This window comes from Melopsittacus undulatus, chromosome 2 (genome assembly GCF_012275295.1).
Source record: "Melopsittacus undulatus isolate bMelUnd1 chromosome 2, bMelUnd1.mat.Z, whole genome shotgun sequence".
Taxonomy (NCBI): Eukaryota; Metazoa; Chordata; class Aves; order Psittaciformes; family Psittaculidae; genus Melopsittacus; species Melopsittacus undulatus.
The window spans coordinates 40,696,531-40,716,554 of NC_047528.1; the positions used below are offsets into that span (position 1 = coordinate 40,696,531).

General features: G+C 36.1%; 1 protein-coding gene across 1 annotated transcript in view; it reads left to right on the top strand.

The window, feature by feature from the left end:
- The window catches only part of PIBF1 (progesterone immunomodulatory binding factor 1), a 117,711-nt gene that overhangs the window by 58,121 nt on the left and 39,566 nt on the right, over nucleotides 1–20,024 (top strand). Inside the window, 3 exon segments of the mRNA XM_034060054.1 lie at nucleotides 12,089–12,251; nucleotides 15,815–15,965; nucleotides 19,344–19,434. Of these exon segments, the coding sequence (XP_033915945.1) occupies nucleotides 12,089–12,251; nucleotides 15,815–15,965; nucleotides 19,344–19,434 (405 nt within the window).

The window sequence follows — 20,024 nt, forward strand, 5'->3', positions numbered from 1 at the left end:
GGTGCTCCAGTCCCCTGATCATCCTCATGGCCTTTCTCTAGACTTGTTCCAACAGTTCCATGTCCTTTGTATGTTGAGGACACCAGAACTGCACACAATACTCCAAGTGAGGTCTCATGAGAGCAGAGCAGAGGGGCAGGATCACCTCCTTCGACCTGCTGGTCATATTCCTTTTGATGCAGCTCAGGATGCCATTAGCTTTCTGGGCTGTGAGCCAGCTCATGTTCATTTTCTCATTGACCAACACCCCCATCATAAAAGGCCACCAAATAAGTCAGGCAGGATTTCCCCTTAGTGAAGCTATGCTGGCTGTCACCAATCACATTGTTGTTTTTCATGTGCCTTAGCATGCCTTCCAGGAGAATCTGCTCCGAGATTTTGCCAGGCACAGAGGTGAGACTGACAGGTCTGGGTCATCCATTTTCCCCTTCTTGAAAATGGGGGTTATATTTCCCTTTTTCCAGTCATCTGGAACTTCACCTGTCTGCCCTAATTTTTCAAATATGATGAACAGTAGCTTAGCAGCTTCATTCACCAGCTCCTTCAGGACTCGCAGATGGATTTCATCAGGTCCCATGGAGTTGTGTACGTTCATGTTCTTAAGATGATCTTGTACCAGATCCTCTCCTACAGTGGGCCTAGGGTCTTTATTCTCACAGTCCCTGCATCTGCCTTGCAAGACTTGGGTGGTGTGGTCAGGGCCTTTACTAGTGAAGGCTGATGCAGAGAAGTCACTGAGAACTTGAGTGTTCTCCAACTCCAGGGTAGCCAGTTCTCCTATTAGCTTCTGGAGATGGCCCATGTTGTCCCTAGTCTGTCTTTTATTTGCAATGTAACTGCAGAATCCCTTTCTGTCTGGTCTACAAGTCCCATGAGAAGAAAAAACACATAAGAAGAGACATTTATTCTACAGTCCACTACAAAAAGAAGATAAATTATTTCTCAGATGTTGTTATTGTAGGGATTGTGATACTTAATATGAGTAAATAATTGCTTAAATGGTGAGAGGGAATGGAGATAATGGGAGGAAAATGCAAAAACTAGACAAAAATATGTAGGGAGGGAGAAGAGAGCTTAGAAGTAGTGGAGAAACAGAAAACTTGTTTATTCTAAGAATTATATGTTCACTAAAATAAATTTCAGTGCTTTTTGCTATGGTTTCTCAGGAGCCAGGTGATGGTTATATCACATCTAAGGCTTGTTAGGAGGTAATCTTGAAACTTGAATTGCAGAGCCTGTTAATGTACCCTCTAATTTGTCAATTCTGACTTTATTTTCTTCTTTTCAAACCTGGATTTTTATTTTTTTTCTTTTTTTTAGCTGCTTCCAACAATGCTCCTCTTCTCAAATTAATCAATTCGGAGCAGGAAAAGTAGAAAAGCTGTATAAAAGCAAAGTTGTGTCTGTCTAAAAATAGTTAAACTTGTCACACAACAGATAAAATACAGAAAAGTATGTTGTGAAAGCAGATGTGCTCAGAAGTGGAGACAGCTTGGAGTTCACTGATTATTTTTCAAAATAGTTACTGCATTTTTGAAGTATTTTCATTTTTCACATGCCTCTCAGCAGGTAATATAGGATAATTTGATAACTGAAGAATTTATTGGGATAGGCTGCTTTATAGAAAGAAAACTTAGATTCATTCAACCTTTTCCTGCTCAGAAATGAAAAGAAATGAGATTGTTTCATTAGTGTCTTAAACAGTTTAGTGATGTATCTGTTCAGGGCTCATTTATTACTCTTCTTGAAGCTTTTAAGAGCATGCAGGTTGTGACTATAGCTCCTTTCGTTTTGGGCTGTAAGAATATCTTCCAGACTCTCTCAAATTATTGATGCTGTTTTCTAGGAATGTTTATCGTTCCTACAATATCTTCAAAAGATTCTCTGGTAGGTTTGAAGGACTTGTACCTTTCAGGAAAACAATTTTTAGAAGCAGTCTATGCAATCTATATTTCATTTCTGGGTTAACAATACACACAGATATCTACTCTACATCTTAAGACCTGTAACAAACCAGCTAGTATACAGTGTTTTATTATTTGATAATTGTCTCTATAGGTGAACTGTAGTTGCTGAGCTTGGTTTTTAAGTCATATAAATGAAGAGAGATCTTCACGCTATCTCCTTTGTTTTTCCATTAATGGTAATGTCAATGGTGTCCCAGTTGTTATCACTGCATATCTTAGACTTGAAAGAAGACAGATCCAGTAATGCTCCCCTACCCACTGCTTAACTGTCATTATAGTGTCCTCTAATTATGTAAGACCCATCTCTACTAGCTGTTATCACGTCTTTCCATCCTTTACTGTTCTAACAAAAACTTCCCTGAGCTGCCCAGTTGCTCTGAAGCATGCCTGATGGCCTGCAGGCTGCTTAATATAAGTTCCTTTGCATTCTGAAAGACAGATGGAAATCCATGTATTTTTCCAGTATCATACTTATAAAACAACTGCTGAAAGTGCAGTTATAGTAGTCTTTGGTACATGGTTTTTAATATTTGAATAGCTTTTATGTAGCATTCAAATGCATATAAGGAAATGCAATTTGTGTGAATGCACATCATTCTTGTCTTTTTGTAAGCAGCATTGTACCCTGACAGCATCCTGCACTGTATTAGCAGAATAGTCAAGGTATCAAGGGATGACCAGTCTGAGGACATCTAATACGAGTAATATAATGATAAACAGGATTGAATTTAGTGCAGAATCACCAGAATGCTGGAGCACTTGCCCCATGAGGACAGACTGAGAAGAGGGTTTGTTCAGTCTGCCCTTTGGGACAGCCTAGTCTGATTTTATAGCTGACCTTGCTCGGAGCAAGATGTTGTACTAGATACCCCAAAATCCTTTCCAACCTGAATTATTCAGTAATATTGTTTTGCATTTGCATTGTTGGGATCTTATTTTAAGGGGTAATTTTACTGAAGAATAAATGGAAAAATATGCAGCAATAAGCTGGCCTCTTGTATCAAGATTTTGTTTATTTCAAAAGTCAGTGCAAACACCAAGGCCCTCCAGTACATTAATTCTTAAGGGAAAAGTCGCTTTGCTGTCCATCATTGCTAACTGTAGCACATTTAGGAACATATCCTTGACAGATAAACAAGGTATGCCTGTACTTTGAACTCGGCTTATCAGGAGATCAAACCCATTACGTGTGATATAAAGGACATACCAATCATTTGCTAAATTATGGCAGTTTGAACCCTAACCTTATGACCTACTCCGCCAAACTTTCAAGGGGGGAAAATGGAAAGGGAGTTGTTCATACAGTAGTTGTACATATCTCCTATTTCAGATGTCAGAAGAGCTTTGTTTGATGGTTTCCCAATTTGTCTTGTCTCAAAAGACTTGCCCCTACTTTCTCATTTCTCTCCTTCTCATTTTCTGGGAAACTTCAGTGATATAATTTTCTTTTTTTATTTTTTCCTTGCTGATCATAAAAAAAAACTCCTTGTTCTCATCACTGTATAGATTAGAATTTTAGGTTTGATATTACTAGTTACATACTAGCGAAATTTGTGGAATTAAGACCTTAAATATTTGAATGTTCATTTCTGACTGGTTTAAGGAGGTACCTGGCATTCCAAACATTTTTCTTCTGTTTATAGCTGCCTGTGTTTTTAGTACTTTTTAGATTTTTTTAAAAAGAGAGAGACATTCAGTATTGCTGTTGCCATAGAATGGGTAACAAATTTTATCAACATGAATATCCAGAGAGTGTATTTCCTTAAATCATCTCCCTGTGTTCGTTTATGGTTTTAATTTGACCAATATGTATATATCAGAAGTTTTCAGTAGCTTCTTTTCAGTATCTGCAGAAGTTTAAAGTTTGTGACTTCAGATATTTATAAGAAAAAAAAAGGTAGTCAAAGCATCTCCTAGCTTTAGCAGGGATGATTTTATGATTTCAGTTTGAGTTTTATGTGTATGTGTGTGTATCTATGTATGCACATGTGTATTTGGATGCAGTATTCTGTTTTAATGGTTACCGCACTAGTGTGAATTGATTAATTAAAGAAGAAGAAAAAAGTCTTTTCCCTTTAGAGGATCTACAACATATTTGGAATATAAACTGTTTACCTCGAGACTTTCACATAAATTTGGTAGTTATAGTTATGTAGTATTACCAATCTTGCATTTGTTTCAGCATTTTTTTTTAATTATTTTTCTTTTAAAGAGTTTTGTACCAAGGAAATTGCTGGCATTTTTTTCATTCAGGTCATTAAGTGTTATATATTTCTCATAAAGAAACCTTTCATAGTTACAATTCACATTAATTATATTCTGTACCAACCAATATGCATTATTAGAGATAAGTCTGTCTACTATTCCGTGACTTTTTGTTGATTTAGTATAAAATTCAGCTTTGTTAACATGGCAATTTTTGCAAGGACTGAAGTAAACCATGAAATAAGAATACTGTTTCAATAAAGTTAATGGTTTGAGATGCCATAGTGTGCACAGAAAGTGTGACTAAAGACATAATGAGGTTTTAATAAATATACTTTGTGGGGTTTTCTCTTGGATTGTGCAGTAGACAAAATCATATTGCACAGCAGGGATCCTTTTCAACCTGTCATCTCAAAGTGAACTTCTTAAAAAAATATAGGTATTAATCTATTTGAGCAAAGATATCATTTAGGCAATGAGAAATCTAATCATCTTTATTCTGCTGCTTGTCCACATATGTGTTCCACCTCAGTTCATCATGTTTCTCATACTTTCAAGATTTGACATATTATGTGCTAGTGCACACCAATGCCAGAGGTTGCTTTGTACAGTGTATTGAGGCTGTGCCAGAAACAATAGAACTGTGCAGTGTCTTCTGACTGCTTTTGGCTTGATATAGAGCTGCTTTTGTTTGAATCCTTTAGTTTGGCTATGTTTCTTTCTTAGATTGTTGTCCTGTACTTAGGAGAATTCTATGAAATTATATCCTTTGGTATATCTTCACTAGGTTTCAGAGAACTTACTTAATAGCCTTTCTATTTGAAAAAGAGAAATCTTTCTTTGGGGTTGTTCTGAAATTTTATTCAAAGAATTTTGTATGGTAATAATTTCCTTTTTTTGGATTCACAAACCAGCTATCTCTGTGCCTACATCTCCTGAAAAAAAAAAAGACCTGATAGGTATTCTCTGACCAGCCATGTATGCCGATAATTTCTATGTTTCTTTTTTATACAGTTTTTCATAGACTTAGAATTCATCATCCCCAGAAGCATAAATGAGAATAAAACATTGTGTATTTTAACTAAGAAGTTTAGGCAAAGAGAAAAGCAGCTACCATTAGAATACTAAAAGTTACTGGGGTTACTTTGGTCTTCTATTTATGTATCTAAAAAAAAAACCCAGTTTTTGAGGACGAAAATCAGGAATTATCTTCCATTCCTTATTATATGCTTATTAGTTTCTTCCGATCCTTTTTTTTTTTTCTTAAGGATGCGGTTATTAATAGCTCTATACTGATAAAGTTCTGTTATATTACTTGACTATATTTCATTGAATCAAATAATGAAAGAGTTAACTCAGTCAAGATGCTGATTAACCACCTAATAACAGTCTAGGCAAGAGACTATGAGCAAACCAAGCATTCATCAGCAGCATTGAATTAACACAGAGTAGCAACCACATCCTGTTTCGTTTAAAAGAAAAAAGCATGACAGGAGTTGCTCATCCTCTTTACAGTAGCCCAAAAGTAAACGAGCACTTTCTGGAAGTGGAAGGCTGGATTCAGAGCTCCAGGATTAAATTCTCATGACTGAAATACAACTCCCAAACACAGGCTAGGCCAGGCTAGGCTAGGCTAGGTTAGGCTGAAGCTGTCTCTACCATTACTGTTGAAGCTGTGTCTCAGTGCAGGAGAGAATCTTAAATTTCACAGAGTCATAGTCAAATAAAAGGAAGCCTAATTACATAGTCCAGAGACAAGGAAACAAAGATGTATTTCAGTCACTGCCGTCAGCATGATTTAGCAGATATATCTAAAGCAGACTCATCTGTTGTAATGTTCATTCTTACGATTCTTAAAGGAGATTGAACACCCGTCATGGTAATTAGGTCACTGTAGCTGTCCTAGTGGAATAAAAGCACAAAGATAAGCAGCTACCTTTATAGTAATTCATCAAGATGTGCCTTTCATATGTATATTCTACAACCCCACCTTTAACTTTGCTCTTTACCTGTCATATTACAAGTTAGTGACATCTGAGCAACCACGAACTTGTTTCTTTCTCTGGCATAAGGCACAAAAGTACATGGGAAGTCTGCATGTTCTCATCGGAGACTGCAGGGAAGAGTGTCCCATCCGGTGTACACTAGGCATTAGTCTGGTTAGGGCAGAAAGAATACACGGGTTCTACATACTGAAGAGCTCCACCTACTGCATAGGTAATTTTGGGTTTAAGTGTCCTGAAAGTACAGGTAGTGTGAAACTGCTGTTTAGCTTGCTGAATTGGGATGTTTGGCACTAGCGCTTCCTACAGACTGCAAAACAGTTTGTGGAAGTGTTGCTTCCAAGGAAGCTGTTTTGACAGAATGAGGATCAGAGGCCAATACATAACAAATGCTTAAAATGCTGCAAAACACAAAAATCTGATTTGAAGCAAGCAGCTTTAAACAAAGCTTCTAAGCTTTCTCTCTCAAACAGATCTTACTAAACCACATGCAAAAGAACTGTATGTTTAATTACTTGATAAGAAGCAAATGCAACATCTGGCAAGAGCTTGCATTTAAATCATGTTTACCCTTTAGAATGTAAAGTATATGTTTCTGGATTTTTTTTTTTTAATAACAATCTAAAACAGGAATACTGTGCTGAAAAAATCCCAGCATGTCCTCTGTGGAAGACAAATTTTAAACTATTTCAGCAAACAATTTATTATTTAAACAATTTATTGATGGCACACTTCATCTTATGTTTAATCATTATCCTCAGAGGTTTTCTTTTTTTCTGTTGGAGGTATTTAAATTCGTTGTTACTAAGCAGTCTTTTATTTTAGTCCAGATTAGAAATAATTTAACACATTTGATAGACATTGATGAAGCAATAAATGGTAAAAAAGACAAAAAATGGTTGTAAAGTTAGTGTAACAATCTCCATAAAATACATGGTTTTAATTGAAGAACAATATATTTTTTTGCCCATTTTATAGTAAATATGAAACCAGATTTTCAGTTTATGAAACCAGCCAGATCCGTGACTCATCAGACTTATGTTCAGTGTTTCGGAAGATGAGCAATGAAAGGATTTGAAGCTAAGGATCAGAGTTCCTGTGTTTTCAGTTACTTAGTGGGTAGTGTGTGAACTCAATTCATGGGAACGTTTTAATTGCTCAGAAACAGGCCAACCTGCTTTTAGTACTGAGGATCAAAAAGAGAACCAGTGAAAACATTCTCCTTTGAGTGCTATGTAAGACTGGAGTCTCACAGTTTGCTACATGTGTAACATGCCTGATTTTAATCTATGTCTATCTAGACTGCTGTCACTCCTCCTGTTACTCCAAGTGATGCAATGAAGAGTAAAGAAAATTCTGTTCTGTATTTTCATGCTTAATTTGGGGCTGTTTGGAAGTGGGGAGCCTTAATAGCCAGACTCAGTCGCAAAAGGTGAGGAAGCTGAACCAGGATTTGATCATATTGAAAGAAGTACAGGTAGGATTTGATGAAGGATGCCCAGCTCTGAGGGTGATACAGGAATAGAGAGAAAGAAAACCAGGAGATGGAGAGTAGGGCTATAAGATAGGAATGGAAGCTCAATAGGCCAGGAATACAGGTGAGGGGAGAGACAGATGCCCCAAGTAGAAGGAATTAAAACAGAAATTTGGTCTGGCATTGGGAACAGAGGGGGAGGAGGGCAGGAACGTTAGAGTACATGTTGGGGCTGGAAGTAGGAGGTTTGCAATAGGACAGGTTAGGGAGGAAATATCTGTAGCATTTGGGTTTCTCTGCAAGTCTGGCACTGAACCAAAGCAAAGACATTTGTACAAATAGGAGAGTATATTGTAATTACTCTAAATATCTGAGATCCAGAACTGACCCATCTGTAGAGTCAGGATGATTTCACAACTTAAGGGTTTTTTTCCATATTTAAACTTGAAAATAATGTTTAAAGTATATATGAAAGAGCTTTAGGTTAATATAATCAAGTTTGCAAAATGAAAAAGAGGTGGTGTTTTTTTAATTTTGGTAGGATTTCCTTTCACAAGATGTTCTTGGTATTTACTGCTTGGCATTCTTTCCTATTAATAAGCTTAATGGTAGGATTTTGCTGCTTCTTGAATGCTTAGTTTTACAAATTTATTGTTTTCTAATTTACTTTATTGTTCAGTTACACTTTTGAGGAGTACTGCTCGGGTTTTGTCAATGGGATAGACAATGGTAAAAAAAAAAGTATTTCTGTTAGGTAAAAATGGATTAGGGTTACTACCTCAGTACTTACAGAATGTGTATAAAAAGTTGAGTATGTTGTGTAAATCACACTTTACACACATATATGATAAAAATCTGAATATCAGTATTGGGTTATGCTGTGCTGGATGTGGTTTGTAGTTACTCCGTTCAAAAAAACACTTGGCTGTCATACTTCAGTATACAGATTAATATATGATTTTACCATAAAATCTTTTGGTTTACTCTCACTGTATGCACATTTTGAAAAGTTGTTATACCATTTACACCATTTGCAAAAACAAATTCCTCTGATTGAAAAAAATTCTTAATACCATCCTTGCAAGCCAGAGTTTAAGTCCCTCTCTGAATATTCTACTTCAGAAAGAACCTTTTTGGTAACTGTTGGGCTGCTCTGTTCTAGCAAAATTCAGGTATTTTTGACTGGTCATCCTAATGCCACAGAGGCATAATGAAATTGAGACCTCATTCCAGATTATTCTTACATGTAGCCTTTTTCCATATTTTTTTTCATTAACTCAATCTGTAATTTCTTTCTCATTCAGAGCCCTCATTCTTCTATGGGACAAAAACCTCTACTCTTTCATTGTATCAGGCTTGCTAAAATTCCTTGGTGGAGAAAAATCCTGCACACCTGCATTCCATTTTTTTTTCTTCCATAATAGTAATATTAAAGCATGGAGTGCTTTTGTTTTCTTTTGTTTTCCCTTGGAGACCATCTAGGCAGACTAAGGAATGTATTTTGACATTGTACTACATGACTCTGTACACACATGCACACACATTTGTGCTGAAATAGTAGCCAAGAAACCAGAGATACTATCTGGCCAAGTAAAAGCAAATATGACACAGAAACTATGAATGGTGATACAGTGGGGGAGTTACTAATAAGCTCAGTTGTATACTAAAGTCAAAAGAAAACTGACCCTTCATAACCTTACCCGTATAAAATAGGTCATGCACATGTAAGCTTCTTCAGATTTCCAAAATAAAGTACCCACAGTTTTTCTGAAGTTATTGTCATGATTGAATTGATAAGCTCACTCTGGAAACACCCAGCTGATTGAGTAGACTTACAAGATCATCAGAGAACTATGGACTCTTCCAGAAAGTTTAGAAAATAGGTCCAGAGAAGCATGCTTGGCCTATGTTTATGCATGTGTCCATTCTGTAAATTCTGTACAGAACAGGCTATTGAAACTCAGACTAATTTAGGTTCTGAAGCTGTGTACAGAAAGGCATTGCTGTTTATTGTGTGTAAAGGCAGAAGATATGAATATGTTCTTGACAATAAATACTACTTTTAGATAAATTTCGTTTGTGTGTGGCATTGCACATCAGTTGGCTGGCTGACACGTATCTTTGTGAGGACTTACTCATTTTGGAACAGAACAGTCTTCCCAGGATTGTAAACAATGTGTACAGCAGAACAGATTTAGTGTCCTGTCTGCAGCCAATCATGTGCAGAGTGTGGAGAATGTGAGAGTGCTGAAACTATTTTTGTGTGGTAAAATAAAAATAGAAACATACAGTCAGGGAGTAATGATGAAATACTTTAAGTATCAGCACTTGAAAAGCATCCTCAAGCAAAATTGGCAGCAGTACTCAATAACCTGATAGATAATTGGCATTTAGCAGTTTGAGTGCAGTAACTGTTTGAAAACAAATATTGAAAAAGAAAACTCTTGTAAAAAGAGTGACCTTTTCCTGAGCTCTGTAGGCAGAATTTCCAGTGTCTGCTCACACAGCCCGTGTGGGAACAATCTCATTCATGCGTTGGACTGTTTACTCATACACGCATGTCTACAGAGTATAAAAGGCATCATAATGACACCTGTTTGTTCCAGTTAATTCTAGTGAAAATTGCTTCCTCTTTCTGCCTTAGAAACATTCCTACATCTGAAATCCTCAGGGAAATATTTGAAGTAATCCCTTTGCTTTTGTTAAATACTCTCAATCCCACCTAAAGATCAGGTGCTAAATAGGATGGAATTGTGGTTGTTAAAACTGCTATTTGACAAATGTCAGCTAATCTAACAGCAGTGCTGGGTTAAAGGTTTATCTGCAATTCTAACAATCTGTAGTTAAGTCACTTCTGTGTGAGAAGTACCGTCTTGCATTTAGTAGTTCTCAAAGGATTTCTCTGCTTCAAGTCTGTTAAGTATCCTCTTGAAGTGTTAATTTTTAGCAGCCACAGCATCTTATTTGGAGAATTACTTCTATTTGTTTTCATTCTGCATCTGCTAGCTTTATTAGATGCCTTCTCATTCATCTACTGGAAGATACAACTGATTCCTATTCTCATTATTCATGCCCCTCATGATGTTAGAGTCCTCTCTTCTTCCTTGTCCTTATGCCATCTCTTTTCCAAGCTCTAGAGCCCTAGCTTGCTTGAGCAATTTCATCCTCTCAGTCTAATGTATAAGTGCATGCTGTTGCTGATTATCAAAGGTGATCCTTGTTACCCTTCCCTGATGCTTTATGAGTTCTATTAAATTCCATGTGAGATGAGGTACTAGAAAGATCGTCAGCATTTGGTGTGCAGGCAACAGCATGGAACTGTGATGTGGTGATTTCTGTATTTTTTCTATTGCTTTCACATTAATTCCAAAAATGCTGGCTTTGACCATTATTTAAAAGAGAGTCAAAGTTTTCATGGATTTATCTAGCATAACCCCAGGATCTCACTTATGAATTAAAGCAGTCAGCTAGGAGTTCATCCTTTTATGTATATGGTTAGGATCGTTTTTATAACCTGTGATTTACTTTGCGTATATTTCCTTTGAATTATTTAATGGTAAGGTTCATAAGGCTTTCTTCTTTTCTTCAGATCACCCTCATTTTCTGCTTTCCAGTGATTCAGTATTCTATCAACAAACTTTTTTACCACTCTTCTTTGAGATTGCCTATTAATTGTAATGAGTACAACGAATGAAGGCCACTTCTAAGTGGAATATTATTTATCTGTCACCTATAATTATCTGATAGTGATATTCTAAAAAATATACTTAATCTCTGCTTTTTGAGAAGGAACTGTGGTTCTGTGGAAATTAATACACCAATGAGGTCTGACATTTCTTCATATTTTTGGATATGAGAAAAAGCAGTGTAGTTGGTATCTGTGATATCCCAAAGGGATATCCCAAGGGATGCGCTAATATCACTTCTCCCTATCATGTGTAACACATGATGGTGAAGACAGGAGACAGCATCTCCTTAGTATCTCTCCCATTAAAAGACTTCAAGTGCATCCGTTTATGCACCAAGAAGGAGATTTACACTGATCTAACATGTTTTAAAAAAAAGGCATAATGTAAAGTTGTTGCCATTTCATTGTGCATGAACCACATATTCAGAAAAGTCATGGATGGAGTTTTCAGCACACTGTGTTATGTTGTTATAAAAGTATTGAATTTTCCTAATGATGTTTCAATAGTTAATAGGTAAGCATACTAACACCTATTAAAAGTCTTAGAAATACTGTATTAACTTCTGAAATTTATACCTGTAATTGACAGAACTATCATGTATTCTAAACTTGGGTTTTTGAATCATCAAAACTGTTTTTTCCTTTTTTTTTTCCCCTTCCCCCCCTTTTTTTTCCTTTTTTCCTTTTTTTTTTCCTTTTTTTTTCCTTTTTTTCCTTTTTTTCTTTTTTCCTTTTTTTTTTTGTTTTGGTTTTGACAAATGCAGCTTGGCACAGAAAGCAAAGTAGCTGAACTTCTTCACCAAAGTAAGTTAAAGTCCTTTGAAACTGAACATGTACAACTCATGCAACAAGAAACAGCTAAGAATCTTTCACAATGCCAAATGGAATGTGAAAAATACCAGAGAAAACTGGAGGTATGTTATATAAAGAGACACTTTAAGAGTCATTACATAGTTGTTTTCAATAAGAGTGTAAAATGGAAAAGCTTGGGGAAAAAGTGACAAAGAACACACATGGCTGAAGTAGTATCCCCACCAAATTCTGCTGAAGCAGAATCTAATAACGAAGCTTAAGTTTGGCCAGTTCAATAGAAAACAAGACTTAGGGGAGAGGAAGAAAGCAAAACAATTTCTCATAGATGTTGAAGGCAGCACCTCGTTCACATGAGATACATATATGCTTGTACCATAAAGCTGCTTATGTCAGTCTTTGTGATTATTGTAGGGAAAGAATACAGTGAATTCAGTATCATTATTAAAAGCTAGAATTTGCAATAGCATTACTGTATAATAAAAATGCTTTTTTATTTGATATACTATTCCAGAACAGATCTTTACTAGCTAAAAAAAGTCAAGGAGAGCATGGTGTGTAAGCATTGAAAAGACCTAACATTGCTAATCTTATTGTGGTGGGATGACCTTGGTCAGCTGCCAGCCAGCCACCCAGCCATGCTCTCATTCCCCCTCCTCAAGAGGATGGGGTGTAAATAAGCTGAAAAAGCTTGTCAGTTGATATAAAGGTACAGAGAGCACTTAGCTATTCCCATCATGAGCAAAACAGACTTGGCCTGGGGAAAATTAACTTTATTTATTACCAATTGAAATAGATTTGGATGGTGAGAAACAAAGAGAAAAAACTAAAACACCTTTCCCTGCCCCTCTCAGTTTAATTTCCCTCCTTCATTTTTGACTCATCAGCCTTCCCCTCCAAACAGCACAGGAAGGGATGGGGACTGAGGGTTGGGTCTATCCGTAACAGCTCCTCTCTGCCACTTCTTCCTCTTCACACTTGTATCCTGCTCCAGTGTGTGAATCCTCTGAGGGCTTCAGCTTCATTCAGGAGAAAATCTGCTCCTGCTTGGGCTCTCCAGAGATTGTGTTCCTCCAGGGGAGGTCCTGCTGCTTTGACATGGGATCCTCCACGGGCTGTACATTCGAATGACTTGAACTCTTCTATCTCTATAAGCTTAGAATTTATCTTTCAAACATGTACCTTCAAAAATGTGTCATATCCTTTTCACCTATTTTAGTATTGGAAGGCTGTCCAGCATTTAGCAGAGCAAACTTACTTTAAAACCAGATACTTCACCTGTGCAAAGTTAGTCCCAAAATTATATCACTGAGTCCAGTTTCTGAGAGTTAAATGAGGTTGGCACTATGCATGTCTTAAACGCATATCAGGGTACAAACTGGACAGGACAGAATAAAAACTTCGTTTTCAAAGTGCCAGCTATGGCAGCCTTTGTTTTTTGTGGGAGGATGCTGTTCTTCAAGTCCCTGCATTTCTAGTGCTGAACCTGCCTAGGGTGTTTATGAAAAGGAATTAAAGTGAAAACTGAATTAGAGAGTTCTAGATAAAATATAATTTCTTGTTTTGTCTGTATTGGGACATTCTGATCCTGGCTAATGAGGATAGTTGTCATGAGCACTGGGAGTGCCAGTTTTGCTAGACTTTGAGGTTGCTAAACAGAATTTTAATTGCACAGACATGTCTAAACTTTGATAAGATAGTTTAATCTGAGTTATATTTCCATTTTCTTTGCAGATATTCATTTGATCTTGTAACATCTTGTATATTTGGCATTCAGTTCTACTAACACTTCTGGCACTTCTTTTCTCTAAAGAGACGCTTTGAAACCTGTGCTCTTTCATTAAGAAATGTTCTTGCAGAATTTAAGTATTTGATGTCTGAAGCTTTTACTTTTATTCCTTTTGTCTGAACTCTTAATTTTTAATTTTCCTTTCTTCCTTTACTATATATAAATATAGTATCAATATACTAAGAAGATTTTTCTTACTCTTGTAATAGGATATTGATCTTAATAGTGTAGTTACTAGTATCTTATGGCTCAGCTACAGTGGTTTTGTGAAGCAGCTCTTGTTTTTATTTTGATTTCAGGATAGTTTCTCTTCTTATGCATGGTAAAGCTAGGAAACTATCAGATAATTTATATGTTGCCAAATTTTAACCTATACATTTATTCTTCTGTGACACTATGCTGATCTTTTCATATTTGAGTGTCTTGATTCTCTAAACATTATGCATTCTTTGGTGTTTTTGACAGAGATTCTGGTATTACTGCTGTATACACTATGCATATATTTCTGATCTCAAGATCTATATTCAACTGTCATCTTGAATGTTTGGGATTTACATTTGGGAAGTTCGTATTAAACCTAGCTACAGTACTGCTTGGTTATTACCAGAACTTTATCTGCTCTGATGGGAATTTTTCTACAAAGCATATAGTTTACTTACCAAGAATTTTCTTATTCTGGTTGGATTTCTCATATTTTTGTTGTCAGTGCTATTTGCTGTTTTCAAGCACTATATCAGGCTTTAGTTCTTATAAAGACCTTCATAACTTCTGGTTTTGAATATGTGCTTTTTTCATTTAAGCTCAGTGGATTGCTAGTTACATTAGTCATAGAATCATAGAATAGTTAGGATTGGAAAGGACCTCAAGATCATCTAGTTCCAACCCCCCTGCCATGGGCAGGGACACCTCACACTAAACCATATCACCCAAGGCTCCATCCAACCTGGCCTTGAACACTGCCAGGGATGGAGCATTCATAACCTCCCTGGGCAACCCATTCCAGTACCTCACCACCCTAACAGTAAAGAATCCTTAGATCCAATCTAAACCTCTGCTGTTTAAGTTTCAACCCATTACCCCTTGTCCTGTCACTACAGTTCCTAATGAATAGTCCATCCCCAGCATCCCTGTAGGCCCCCTTCAGATACTGGAAGGCTGCTATGAGGTCTCCACACAGCCTTCTCTTCTGCAGGCTGAACAGCCCCAACTTTCTCAGCCTGTCTTCATATGGGAGGTGCTCCAGTGCCCTGATCATCCTCGTGGCCCTCCTTTGGACTTCTTCTAACAGTTCCATGTCCTTTGTATGTTTAGGACACCAGAACTGAACACAATACTCGTGAATCTTAATAGCATTAGTCCTAAATCTTAATAGTAACAAAGCATATTACCTTTCATACTGAATAATATTATTGAATTATAAGTAAATAAAGAATTTCAAGTAAATAATTAGAATCATGTATATCTTAAATATCAAATTTTTATGTTAATGTATTTAATATTCTGTAAAGGACTTCATTTTTTAAATAGATAACTGATACGTGAATGTAGTTAAAGCACTAAGAATAAATGTATTTACACTCTTTGACTGCTGTTACAGTGCTTTTCCTAATTATCCTTTAAAATTGTTGTAGGTTCTTCAAGAGAGAGATTATTAGAATTACTAAGGCCTTAGGAGATAGGCATAAGTGGTATGACCTGAGAGTGTAATCTGTGCAAGATAATATAGTTAAAAAAATAACTGCTTTTTAAATATTTAAATCTTTCCTGTGCAAAGATTTAGTACCGTACTGCTAAGCATTTTACATGTATTATATTTTGCCTCTTTCGTAAATAGCTGTAATGCTGACTCCCTGATCTCTCCATTATTCATTCTCACAGGTGCTTACTAAAGAATATTATAGTCTTCAGTCTTCTACTGAAACACGCATTACTGAGCTTCAGACACAGAATTCTGAGTTGCAAGCAAGGCTCGATACTTACGAAAAACTTGAAAAAGAGCTTGATGAGATAATATTGCAGACAGCAGAAAGTAAGTTCTGTCACAAATTATGTTGTATCTGTAGGTGTTTCTGGCTTTATGACAAGATGTCTTGTTTCTCATGACATTTGGAAAGTATTACAGTCCCTGTCATTCTCCCTCCATATGCCTGAAAATTAAGATGCAGTGACTATTTTGATAGAAAAATATTAATGATGGGTTTCTAAATGGATTTGTAAATATGTATGAAATAAACTTGAATGAAGACTTATACATATAGAAAATCATTGTAGTCTTTCTTTTTTCCTCATCTCTCATTTCCTTATTCAAATAATCCATTATAATTAGATATGATTTTAGGATTCCCCTATTATTTATGTATATTTTAAATATCGGGAAACCCTCATTGTTGACAGACAGTTACAGGCTTCATAATACAGTGCAGTGGTTAATATGAATTTTTTAATGAATTGAGGAGAAATAAAAGCTTTTCCTGGTGTTGAATTAATAGCAATTAGACATTGAGTAGTTGCTTTTGTCAAATAGATTAAACCCTGGTTTAAATTCAGGCCTGATTACTCTTTAAATTTTTTTTTCTCTGCTTGGCAAAATTTCTGTGAAGTCTCTATTCATTTGACTCTCAGCCTAAATAAATCCACAAAGCACAAAGTATCTGAAGGGGGCCTACAGGAATGCTGGTGAGTGACTATTCATAAGGGACTGTAGTGATAGGACAAGGGATAATGGGTTGAAACTTAAAACAGGAGAGGTTTAGATTGGATCTAAGGATTCTTTACTGTTAGGGTGGTGAGGTACTGGAATGGGTTGCCCAGGGAGGTGGTGAATGCTCCATCCCTGACAGTGTTCAAGGCCAGGCTGGATGAAGCCTTGGGTGGCATGGTTTAGTGTGAGGTGTCCCTGCCCATAGCAGGGGGGTTGGAACTAGATGATCTTGAGGTCCTTTCCAACCCTAACTATTCTATGATTCTGTGATTTGAAACTAAGACTCTAATCTTGAAGTCTTTTAACCTGTGTGTAAGCAGGATAGGGCATTTTAAGAGTTGAGACTATTTCATATATCTTCTTGTCCCTTTTGTTTCTTTGCTCCTCAAAAAAATTAACAAATTATAAATAATGTTTTCCAGGTAGAAGATAATTGCATAAGCTCTGTGTATAAACAGTAGTGTAGAGCAAAGTATGTATTACTGGGAAGCAGTGAAGTCTGGGTATCATTAGTAATTAGACTGCACATGTTTTATTCATTTTCTACACTGCAGTTTGGACTTGTTAGAATAGCATGACTACCCAAAGGTCTCAGTTTGACCATAAGCATGTTTGCTATACATATGCTTATGTTCTAGTTGGTAACATGTTTTTTGAAGTGTGCGTACGTAAACTTGCCTAAAGAGTATTTATGTATTAATACAGAATTTTTTGGACCTTACCTTGAATTTTTCCAAGGAGGAGGTAGAGTTCAGATTACAGAGGTTTTATTTATACTGATTTACATTTTCTTATGTATCGTGGGATATCAGTTATTTACAGAACTAAATTGTTCTTAACATTTAAGTATGTATTTTAATTACAATTTATATTCTACGCTACAGAATATGACTTAAATGTTTCCAAATGTACTATTCTGTTAAAATATTACCTCATTTTCTGATTTTGTTGGTGTGAAAATTAAGTTGAACTATATAATACTATTTTTTTCTGCTAAGTAGTGTAAAAAGCTGTTGCTAATAAGTGTCCCCTAACTTGTAAAATGTGTATTTTACACTGCAAAGTCAGGCAAAGAGCTTGGAAAGACATGAGAGAAGCACATGCGGATACAGAACATTACTTTGGCTCGATATGTTCAACATTTACAAACTTCTTTGTGTTTTTCTTCATGATCTGATGTTTACATGGACACTACTGACAGATATGAATTTATAGGGCAGAATCTTACTGACATTTTTGAGGCACACAATGCTGAACTTGTACCAAAAATAAGGATTATGACAAAGGCAGGTTAAATTATTTTTTATGTTTTTCTGAACCAGAGGTGTTTAAGGCACTGGAGAATTCCCCATTATAACTAAACCTTGAAAATCTGAAGCTCTGGTGCCTTTGTACTGCCACATCAGTGAACTTTTTTCTGCCATACTTACCAGAATTGTTTTTTGTGTAACTAAATATGTGACTTACCACGAGTGCTCTATTAGAGACTTTTTTCTTTCTAAATGTTTTTTTAAGGATCCTTGTTTAAAATAGCATTAAAAGGGTATTAGCCAAGTGAGGAAGCTATAGCGCTGTGCAAGTTGTTGAGAGAAGGGATTTCTGATTTTGAGTCACTTGAGCATCAGGAAGGATGAGTCAATTAGGACTATCATATCAATTCCTCAATTTGTTTCTCCTGTTCCCAACTACTTGATTCATCAAAGCTGTTGTGTGGTGCCTGGGCCAGTGCTCCCTTGTGCTCCCTTCCTCACACCTCTGCCGCTGCCCCCTTCTTATTCCCCTTTTCCCTCCTCTCTGTCTCCCTCTCTCTGCCCCTGCCTACCTCACACGCACACTTCATTTTTCTGTTGTGTTTTTTTTCCCTCTTGCCTGCTTTATCTTTCAGGAGAGAGGAAACCTGAATTACAGGAGCTGAAATACTAAAATCTATACATGTTTGAATCTTGCTGCTACTGGGATTTGTTTTCAAAGCAGTCCAATGTGTTTTGAATCCTTAGAAATATGTTTTCAGAAATCAAGTCATCTATGGAGAGAGAGATCATTTTGAATGTTTTTACTTTGCATAAACGTAAGATTCTCATTGCCTTTCTCTGAAGATGGATATGGCATTTCTTTCCTTCAGCTTATCAGAAATTTCTGATCACTACAGTCTTTCATAAATTATAGTGAGCAGCATCACAATGATATCAGCTCCCTCAGCAACCTCAGATGTCCATGTGTCCCTTCTGGTCCCATGGACTTGTTTATATCCAGATGGCTTAATTACTCGCTAATTTTATCTTCTACTTCCACATGTATGCACAGAAAATGGGTATTTTTGGAGAAAAAGACCTGAGCAACCTAACCCTGTACTGCTGAATGAAACATATACTATTAGTATGTATTTTGTGACTATACCAATAGAATGAATATTCAAGGACACTGAACTTTTGTCTTTTTTTTTCATATTGCATAAGTCTTCTATTAATCGGAAAAAAAATAAAAATGAAAAGCCTGCCACTGTTGTAAGAAATTAATTCATAGCACTGTATTGATGCTAACTGTGAACAAAATTGTTCCACTCAAGTCCAGGTTACACCAACTGAAAATCTGGCTTCTAGAAAAATGTTTGTCTATGTCATTATAAATAGAATTGCTTATAATTTTTTAAGTTCTTGCACTGTAATTATGTTCTTCAATTGTACCTTTCTGCAAATTTTTTTACAGTGGAAGATGAAGTTGAAGCTGAAAGGGTTCTCTTCTCATATGGGTATGGCGCTAATGTTCCTACAACAGCCAAAAGACGACTAAAGCAAAGGTAAAAAGTGCCTCCTGAATTTACTTCTTCAAGATAAAGGAAATGAAAATAGATGCATTATGTTTTGTCTTAGAATGCAGCCTGTTTAATTAACATAAAGAGGGCTTTTAGTGACTTAAGTTTACAGAAATAGAATGAAGACTAGGACCTGTTAATGTGGCATATGCATATAAATGAGCATATACATACTTTTCTAGGTCATCTAAAGATTTTTTTCATTGCCTTTTCAGAAGGGTGAATTTTAATTTTATAAAACTAAACAGCTGTACAAACAGTCTTGTTACATTGTTTATATTTATAAAAAATATATCAAATAAGGTTTTAATATCCTAAAACTGATTGTATGTAGTTGTAACAAGACCACATCTGTCAGTATATTAGGAAGGCCAAAGATTCAGAGCATTACTATTTCATCTTGACAAATACAGGATCTGATTCTAGTTATATTTATTCAGTTTACCTGTACCATTTGATCAATAGATGAAAATGATGTGTAGGCTGAGTAACAGACCTCTTGGTCATATTAATTTTTAAATAAAATTCTTTAAGAAATAATAGTGACATTTGAATGGATCACTGGGAACACTGGA